Source organism: Trachurus japonicus, chromosome 23, assembly GCF_045865225.1.
Source record: "Trachurus japonicus isolate A0001 chromosome 23, Traja_1.0".
NCBI lineage: Eukaryota > Metazoa > Chordata > Actinopteri > Carangiformes > Carangidae > Trachurus > Trachurus japonicus.
Genome location: NC_140929.1, coordinates 2,712,464 through 2,721,913, shown reverse-complemented (window position 1 = coordinate 2,721,913; position 9,450 = coordinate 2,712,464). Strand labels below are relative to the sequence as shown.

The 9,450-nt window shown below is 41.2% G+C and overlaps 1 protein-coding gene across 1 annotated transcript in view; it reads right to left on the bottom strand.

The window, feature by feature from the left end:
• Positions 1–2,799: 2,799 nt before the first annotated feature.
• cct2 (chaperonin containing TCP1, subunit 2 (beta)) overlaps positions 2,800–9,450 on the bottom strand; it is a 15,991-nt gene continuing 9,340 nt past the window's right edge. Inside the window, exons 11-16 of the mRNA XM_085769618.1 lie at positions 8,402–8,521; positions 7,445–7,573; positions 5,527–5,630; positions 5,335–5,434; positions 4,343–4,484; positions 2,800–3,090 (exon numbers count right to left, since the gene is read on the bottom strand). Coding sequence (XP_085625744.1) covers positions 3,060–3,090; positions 4,343–4,484; positions 5,335–5,434; positions 5,527–5,630; positions 7,445–7,573; positions 8,402–8,521 — 626 coding nt within the window. The 3' untranslated portion in view covers positions 2,800–3,059. The remainder of the gene's footprint in view (positions 3,091–4,342; positions 4,485–5,334; positions 5,435–5,526; positions 5,631–7,444; positions 7,574–8,401; positions 8,522–9,450) is intronic.

The following is a 9,450-nucleotide window of genomic DNA, read 5'->3' as shown; positions in this document are numbered from 1 at the left end:
TAAGTGATATATTTGTGTTAATATAAGTCTTAAATAGTTATATCTTCCGACAGCAATCACTTACATAGAGTGTTTGGTCTGAAACACGGGTCTGTCAGTCACTCTGCTCTGCTCTGAGCCCAGGAGAAAACTTTTCTCGTATCCTACAATTTTTATCCAATGAGGAGAGAGAATGGCATGCAGGGCTGTGTGTGCAGGGACGAGGACCAATAGATCCATGACGAGGGCGGGGGCTGCTAACTCCATCGGCTGACAAGACGTTATGGTGCGTTCAAGGCAACTCGTAACTCCGACCTGTTTTTCCGACCTGTGAAGTGGTACCAGTTCGATCTGGTATGAGTTCACGGGTCGGAAGTTACGAGTGGCCGTTATAGTGACTTTCACAGGTAAAACAGGTCGGAGAAACACGAGTGGGTTGCCTGGAACGCTACAAAGTCGTAAGTCGCGACTTGAAGCTGTAATTTACGATTTCAAAAGCCTGCCTGGAACGCAGCATTAGCCAAAACGACCGGATCGCTTACTTCTAGAGATGGGATTTATGGCTCTTTGAGGGGAGCCGGATCTTTCAAAGAGCCGTTCAAAAAACTGGCTCATTTGACTGATTTTTTAAATATTTATTAAGTTTTAAGAAGCCAGCCTGGTGGTAACTCATTTTATCTTGGAAATAATGGGGTGAGATTTGGAACAAAATAATACAAAATTAGATATCCCACTAATATCTGAGTTTGCACGCCACTTACGTAGCCAATGGAGCAGCTTCAATTGACTGTTATGAACACACAGAGATGTTAAAAAAAAAAAAGAACGGTTCCCAGCTGTGACTCAGTTCCCATCGTTCATGTTAACGAGCCGTTCAATAGAATCGGTTCGTTCGTGAACGTCACATCACTACTTACTTCTGCTTTAAACAGAATTAAACAAAATAATTTTTTTTCACAAAATTCGAAAATGCGCTGGTTCAAATGATGACATTTGTGGTGTTAGGGTCAATTTTGACCCAGTTATAACGATAAGAACAATAGGCTAATGAGAGTTAAAACTGAAATCATAAGTGCAAAACCAACCTTTTCATGGATAAGGAGCCTGACAACGGTAACCAAGAGATGAGAAACAAATGGGATGATAAATAATTGTTTTAGCGTGTTTTACAGCTGATTTAAGACTCGGGGTCAAAACTGACCCCAACACCGTAGATGGAAGCAGAAAGCTACAAGAGGAAGGTTCAGTTGAAGACAAGTGTGTGTTTACTGACAAAAAAGGCCCAGGGACCCACACCAAAAAATATTAAAACCAATATTTTCATGGATAAGGAAGCCTCACAATGTAACTAAGAGAAGAAAAACAAATTTGATGAAAAAAAATGTATTTAGTGTATTTTACAGCTGACCCGAACACCATAGATAGTAGCAGAAAGCTGACACTAGACGAAGGTTAAAGTTGATGCATCTTAAAACTGGTCCATTTATTCAGTGTAGTTCTTTTTTTATGACAAAGCAGACTGTAGTATCTAATGATTCTTAAGTTTCTTAGGGTCTATTTTATATCTAAAGCATCATATTTTATATTTCAAGATGAATTTAATGTGAACAAATGTCTAAATGAGCTTTTAAAAACAGGTTTGATGCTGAATTTTTGTCTTTTGCGTTGACCTACAATCATCCTCACTCTCAATAACAACTTGAGATGATTCTTCACAGTTCAGTATCTTATACCTAAAGTTTCATCATTTATCTTTAGAAAATAAAAATGTGTCTGAAGTCTCCCAGAGCTGAAGTTACCACGGTAACCGCTGGGCTGTTGGGTAACCTCGGTGTGTTGACTCTCTGAGGTCTCGGTCACTTCGACCTCTTTTGGACGACGAGTGTTTGGTCCAACAAACGACTCAACACAACTTATTAACCCTCCTTTTACCCCGGGACATTTCTGTGTCCACCTCTCACACTTTCCCAACTCCCCCCAGGGGCAATTTAAAGGTCACTGGGGCCTACAAGTTTTGTCAAATTTTATGTTTAAATTAGCCTAGAAATCTAGCGGCAGCAGATCTCTTTGCTCCGTAGGTGGGTCTAGAAACGAGCCATATGATAGGAACTTTTTGAGTCTCGAACACCGTTTGTGTTCACCAATCACAGCGCTCTATCTGTTTAGAGAGTCGTTGGGCGGGCTTAACGCCATGACGACAGACTCAAAGATGGCTATGGCAAAAGAATCGTTTGAATCAGTGTTGTTGGCATCAATTTAAAATAATTAAACTTGTCATTTTCTTTAAAAGTTGAACAAGAAACGGCACTGAAGTCGTTCATTTGGAAGAAGGATGTAGCCTATTTGGTGTTTTGCCGACAGGATATGGGAAAAGTTTAATCTACTGACGTCATCCTGCTCTTTGCTCCGATTGGTCGTAGTGCTACCCTATTGGTGCAGAGGCAGTTTGAAAGACTGATTGAGCCAAGGTCTACCGCTCGTTGCTAGACTAGACATGTTAATAATATAGTCTGGCTTGTCAGGCTATGTTTAAATATGTAAATGAGGCAATATCTAAAGAAATATATGCTAATTTCCAGAACCGAAATCTGAACAATGGATAAAGCTACTTTCAAAATTCTTGTTTTATTTTCTTGACATATTAGAGTCAGAAGTTTTCACCGTGGAGGATTCTGGATATCTCTTTTTTTTATCACTAAAATACTGTCACCAGCCATAAACCCCATAGAAATGTTGTGTTTTTGCAGCAAAAACAACTGGCCAGGAAGGGGTTAAAAAATTTTCAGAGAAGAAAAGGCAACAAACAAACAGATCCACTGGTGAGGATTGGTTCATTTATTTCAGTAAACAAAAACAACGTCCAAATGTACTTTCTAAGCGTTGTGACGTCGGTGTAACCGGTCTCCAAGTCTCCAGCATCACAAACCTGACGGACCAACGTTTCACATGACACAGTGAGTTAAACAGAGAAAAAAGAAAAGACAGCGGAGCGTTTCTTTAATTTGAGCTACACAGAGGTGATAAATAACAAACTGATCCCCTTCCCCGTTCATCTTCATCCTCCTCTTCCTCTTCCTCCTCTAGCAGGGATGATGGTCGGGAACCCTCTTCCTGCAGAAACAAACAACAACAACAGTGATCAGTAGGGCTGGGTATCGTTTAAAAATGTTCGATACCAGTACCGATACCAGCACCCTTAACACGATACCGATACCAATTGAGTACTTCATTCAATTTTCATTTCATTTTTCATTTCATTTCTCCTTTATTTATTCAGGGAAGGTCAATTGAGAGGGAGCTCTCTTTTTCAATGACGCCCTGATTACAAAAACACCATTATACAGTATACAAGGTCATGATTCACAATTACATACAGCTTGAAAAACATTCGATAATAAGTTTTTAAAACTATCGAAGGAAATAAGATGATCCAGTTTCAGACAGTTTTGTAGGTTATTCCATTTTTGGGGTGCATAAAACTGAAAGGCAGTCTTCCCCAATTCTGTCCTGATACTTGGAATTTGTAAAACCAAGGTGTCCTGTGAACGAGTGTGTAAGTTACAGACTCTAAGTGAGATTAAGCTAGTAAGATAAACAGGTAAAATTTCAAGTAAGGCTTTGTAAATAAAGACCATGCAATGTTATTCCCTCCTTACACTTAAGGATGGCCAGCCAACCTTATCATAAAGAACACAGTGATGGGTTCGGAATAGAGGTCGACCGATTAATCGTTTTGGCCGATTAATTGGTCGACCTCTAGTTCGGAACACATCTCCAGTAATAAAACGAAGAGAGAAGTGATAAAGTGATAAAGTGCTATACTTTTTTTTTTTTACTTTTTTTCAACTTCATTAGATACTAATCAATCATGTGAAAAGAAAGCAATCGGTTACATGAATGTCACCACTCCTCCCCATTCAAAAGATTTTTTACTAGGGATGGGCAATGAATAGTCCTTCAATAAAATACAATTTAAAAAAATCAAATAGTTTATGAGACAATCATCTTGTATGAAAAAATGTAAATGTCTTCTTTTCACTGGCGCAGAAAGAGAAACATGGAAAGACTCCACCAGAAAAGTTCTGTGTGAAACTCTTGTCAAATAAAAAACAAATGAAACTGAGGTGCAGTGCAAACTCTGCAAGGTGCGGATTCGGATTAGAAGCGGCCGGAAAATATAGATGTAATAGTTTACACCGGGAGAGGAGACTTCCTCGTTTAGATGAGCGCTCATTACGTAACGAGGGCTTCATTGAACGGTGCCGCTGTGATCAGAAGCAGTAACGTGAGTCTCACTGTCCGCGATTTCATTTTTAAATGACAGGCAGCTGTTCAGTCGGTGTAAAGTCGGCGGTGAACTGACCTGGGAGCAGCTTTGATGATGTTGTCGACTCTCAGGATCATCTCCGCGGCCTCGGAGGCGCTGAGCAGCACCTGGCGCTTCACCTGGAACGACTCTGTGACGCCCAGCTCCGCCATGTTTCCCACGGTGCCTTCAGACATGTCTGCAGGGGAGAAAAACACACACACACACACATAAGCAAAATGAGCTCTCTGCTAAATCTGGTACACGGTCCATAAACTTAACTTGAAGGGATAGTTCAACATTTTGGCAAATCGGCCCATTGCCATAATCCCTATAGTCATAGCAGTACACAATCCAACAACTCCACAACGCTCTGGTGGACAAGTTGTGAGCTGCACATTCACCACGCTATGAGATAATAACACAACGTTACCACACAGAGTTGTTTTAGAGGGAAATTCATGCAAAACCTCTGATGCACGTTGCCTTCAGGGACAGTTTTTCATCAACAGTCTCTGTATTTCCCTCTAAAACAACTCTGTCTGGTAACGTTGTGTTATTATCTCATAGCGTGGTGAATGTGCAGCTCACAACTTGTCCACCAGAGCGTTGTGGAGTTGTTGGATTGTGTATTTGATGAGTTTGATGAGGGAAACCAAGAAATCCCATGAGCCTCCTCCTCTAGCGTAGCTCTGAGCAGCTCACGGCTCTGCTCCGCCGTTCTAAAAACAGCTTGCACCGACAATTAAAGGTAACAAACCTACTGCTATGATTATAGGGATTATGGCAATGGGCCAATTTGACAAAATGTTTAACTATACCTTTAATTACTCTAATATTTACCAGCCTGACAAGAGCACTTTTATCTTTGTATTCATTTCTAATTACAGATTCATTTGTATTTCCTTCCTCTTTTATTCTTTTTCAGTGAAGTTTTATCTGTAAAGAACTTTGTGCATTTGATGGAGAAGTGTTATATATATATATATAAATAAAATGATTATTTATTCGACTCAGACGTTCATTCGTTTGTGGCGGTGGAGACTCACTCAGGCCGAAGGTGGTCTTGTTGTCCTGATGAGCGGCTCTGAGCTGAGACACCAGGTCGGCGCTGTCGTAGCCGGCGTTGTCGGCGATGATGGTCGGCAGCTGGAGAGAGAAAGAAATGTGTTTAATGAGTTTTAATTTACAGTAACGACTCATAAAAACAACAGTCTGATGCAGCAGCAGCAGCTTCGTACCATCCTCAGAGCCTTGGCGAACGACTCCATGGCAACCGCCTCCTTGCCTGGCGTCCTATTGGCCAGATCGGTCACCACCTTGGCCATGAGCATCTCGGAGCAGCCTGAGACGTACGAGGAGCGATTAGCATCACAGTCAGTCGTATTAAACATTTCAAGCTCAATAAACTAATAAAACAACTTAAGAAGAAAGATCAGAATCATATTTATATATTTTAATAGTTATCACATGATCATAAAACTTCATACAGCTAGTTTTTATTTTTATTATCAGTGTTTCCAACTCCTCAGTGTTTAAATGTTTGGCACTTTGAGCTGCTTCCTGTATGAAAAGTGCTCTACAGATAAAGTTTAATTGATTCATTGATCTGGTTCTGTTGCTTTAATCATTTAAACTTCATCTGTTAAAAACAAGGAGATAAAGTTGGAGAAAAATGGAAATTTAAAAATCTTGCGTCTCACTACTTCACTACAACGTCTAAAACCAGACACACACATTTGTTAACTACACTTTATTTGATAAGAACCTTAACAACTTTGTTATCTCTTCTGATTCTGTTTTAATTAATTAATGTGAGAATATTTCAGGACTTGACTCTTTATCTTTTTATTTTAATCACATAATAATCACATGATCTCCAAATAGCCCCTAAGTACTTTAATTGCAGTAGAAGACTCTCTGCACTCCTCCCGTTAGCAACGCCAGCCCATAATAGCCCTGCCCAGAGATTTACAACATACAGTGTTGTGAACAGACCCAAAGAAACGGCCTATTTTCACGGCCTAAAAGAGGTTTTACCTGAAAAAAAATACACAGTTCCATTGTTCACTATAATATAATTTTTTCCAGCCCTTCAAAGTTCAGGAAAAATACTGTTTTTATTTGGACCTAACCAACTCACGTATCCCTCCGCCCAGGGTTAGCGCCCGCCGATCAGCAGTTGGTTAGGTCCAAATAAAAACTGTGTTTTTTTTTCTGCACTTTGAAGGGCTGGAAAAAATTATATTATAGTGAACAATGGAACTGTGTATTTTTTTCCAGGTAAAACCTCTTTTAGGCCGTGAAAATAGGCCGTTTCTTTGGGTCTGTTCATAACACTGTATGTTGTAAATCTCTGGGCAGGGCTATTATGGGCTGGTGTTGCTAACGGGAGGAGTGCAGAGAGTCTTCTACTGCAATTAAAGCAGAAGTAAGTGATATTTTTGTGTTAATATAAGTCTTAAATAGTTGTATCTTCCGACAGCAATCACTTCTATAGAGTGTTTGGACCGAAACACGGGTCTGTCAGTCACTCTGCTCTGCTCTGAGCCGAGGAGAAAACTTTCCTTGTATCCTACAATTTTTATCCAATGAGGAGAGAGAACGGCATAAAGGGGCAGTCCTCTCTGTGTGTGCAGCCAAGGGATGCGCCTGAATGTGGTGACGTAGGGACGAGGACCAATAGATCCATGACGAGGGCGGGGGCTGCTAACTCCATCGGCTGACAAGAAGTTATGGTGCGTTCAAGGCAACTCTTAACTCGTGTTTTTCCGACCTGTGAAGTGGTACCAGTTCGATCTGGTACGAGTTCACGGGTCAGAAGTTACGAGTGGCCGTTATAGTGACTTTCACAGGTAAAACAGGTCGGAGAAACACGAGTGGGTTGCCTGGAACGCTACAAAGTCGTAAGTTGTGACTTGAAGCTGTAATTTACGGTTTCAAAAGCCTGCCTGGAACACAGCATTAGCCAAAACGACCGGATCGCTTACTTCTGCTTTAAAGTACTTAGGGGCTATTTGTAGATCATACAACCCCACTTTAGATGCTTTTAATGCTACTATCCCTTTAACTCTGATTGTTCATGACTTTACTTATCCCCTGTTGTACAGTGTGTATCTGTGTGTGTGTGTGTGTGTGTGTGTGTGTGTGTGTGTTTACCTCCTCCGTAGACGGTGCGCGGCTCCTTCACGGTCTGAGCCAACACACACAGAGCGTCGTGCAGCGAGCGCTCGGCCTCGTCCAGAATCTGCTGAGTCGCTCCTCGCAGGACGATGGTGCACGCCTCACCTGAAGGGAGAGAGGAGGGAGGGGAGGGGACATTTTCAGCTGCTACAGTCTGACGGACGTGCTTTGGAGAAGTCTTTTCCACAGTTGTAGCTTTAATTTTGTACATTTAACCAGTTTGTTTCTATGTTTATTCCTCCTCTCTTTCTCTCATTCTCTCTCCCAGAAGTCTGATCTAAAGATGTGCAGTCTACGGCTCCAACTTATCTATGACATAATATCTTTACATGCTTAGAAATTAAGACAATTTTTATCATAGAACAACGCAAAAACATGTTGTTTTTGTTTTTAAAGGGATAGTTCACCCAAAATTGAAAAAAAGAGGAGCTTTGAGAAGCTTCCGCTACAAAACAAGCTTGAAATATAGACTTATTTAATTTTTTTCGGGACAATTTCGCATTTCGGGGCTTCAATACAAGACGGACATTACATATGAGCAGCATGGAGGTATTTGGATGTTTGTTTGTTTGTCTTTTTGTTACGAAGACAGTTGGTATCCATTTGCAACCGTTATATGGACGTGCAGTGCTGCACGGAGCCCCCCTGTAACTCAGAGAAGCCACGGAGGACTCTGAAACTTCTCCCAGCCCTTAGTCCACATGAGGGGGGGGGAGATAATGAGTGAAATTTCAGTTTTGGGTGAACTATCCCTTTAAACCAGCACCTACAACAGTTCTCTGTCACTATCTATCTGTCCTTCATCAGAGAAGACAACAGGTTCAACACTGGAAACACTCAGCAACTCAATGTCGATAGTTTTCTCACTAGGAAAGAAATCCTCGGTGGGGTCTAAAAAAGTGTGTGTGTGTGTGTGTGTGTGTGTGTTTGTACCCAAGGCGACGCCAGAGAAGTGGATGAGCAGATCTTCTCCGATCATCACCTCCTCGATCAGTTTGCAGTGGCCGAGCTTCACCAGCTCCGGGTGGTCGAAGGTGGACGTGATCTCTCCGCCTGCAGACACACAACCACACACATGTTCAACTTCCTGCCACAGACACACACCAAAACCTGTGTGCAGGGTTCCTACAGCTTAAGCCAAGTTAAATTTAAGACTTTTTAAGACGTTTTTAATGCCACTTGAAATGAAATTGTGACCCGTTCCATCAAAATGAGTCGGAAGTCGCAACGTTCTATTTGTAGATAATCAGCTGATAACATGGAAAACCCATAGAAAATCAAATTTCTCAAAATTTCAAAGCAATGACATTCAAAAACAATCTCCCAAAGTTTCACAGTCCAGATAATTGAGAAAAAGCACGTAAATGATGATTAAAGTCGACCTGCAACTTAAACCCTCTGAAAATGAGTGTTGCTTCGGTGCAAAACATGAAATATCTCCTGAACCGTTCATGATAGAGACGAGCTGTAAACTGCATCTGAATCGCGGGATTCTCCGCTTTCCGACGGTCATTGAATGTTGCATCTATGACGAGAAGGGACGGATACAGAAACAGATGCTAAACCGAGTAGCATCGACGCTAACAGAGCGTAGCATCGATGCTAAACCGAACGTAGCATCGATGCTAAACCGAACGTACACGCTTGCACATGTTTTACAAAATGTCAACAAAACATGACAACTTCTGAACCGTTTATGATAGAGACGAGCTGTGAAAAGCATCTGAATTGTGAGATTCCCTGCTTTCCGAGGGTCATTGAATGCTGCCTCTATGACAACAGGGGACCGTATAGGGTGCGTGTAATCACGTACAGGAACAGATGCCAGAGTCACTGGCAAAAACTTTAACTGCTATTTTCTCAGGTTTTAGAACAGAATAAGAGAGTAGGAGATCGTAATTCAAATGGCCACATCTAGAAAACCATCAAGTGTATGACTTTGACTAGGGTATCATTTTAAAGCTAATTTTCTAATCTTTCCA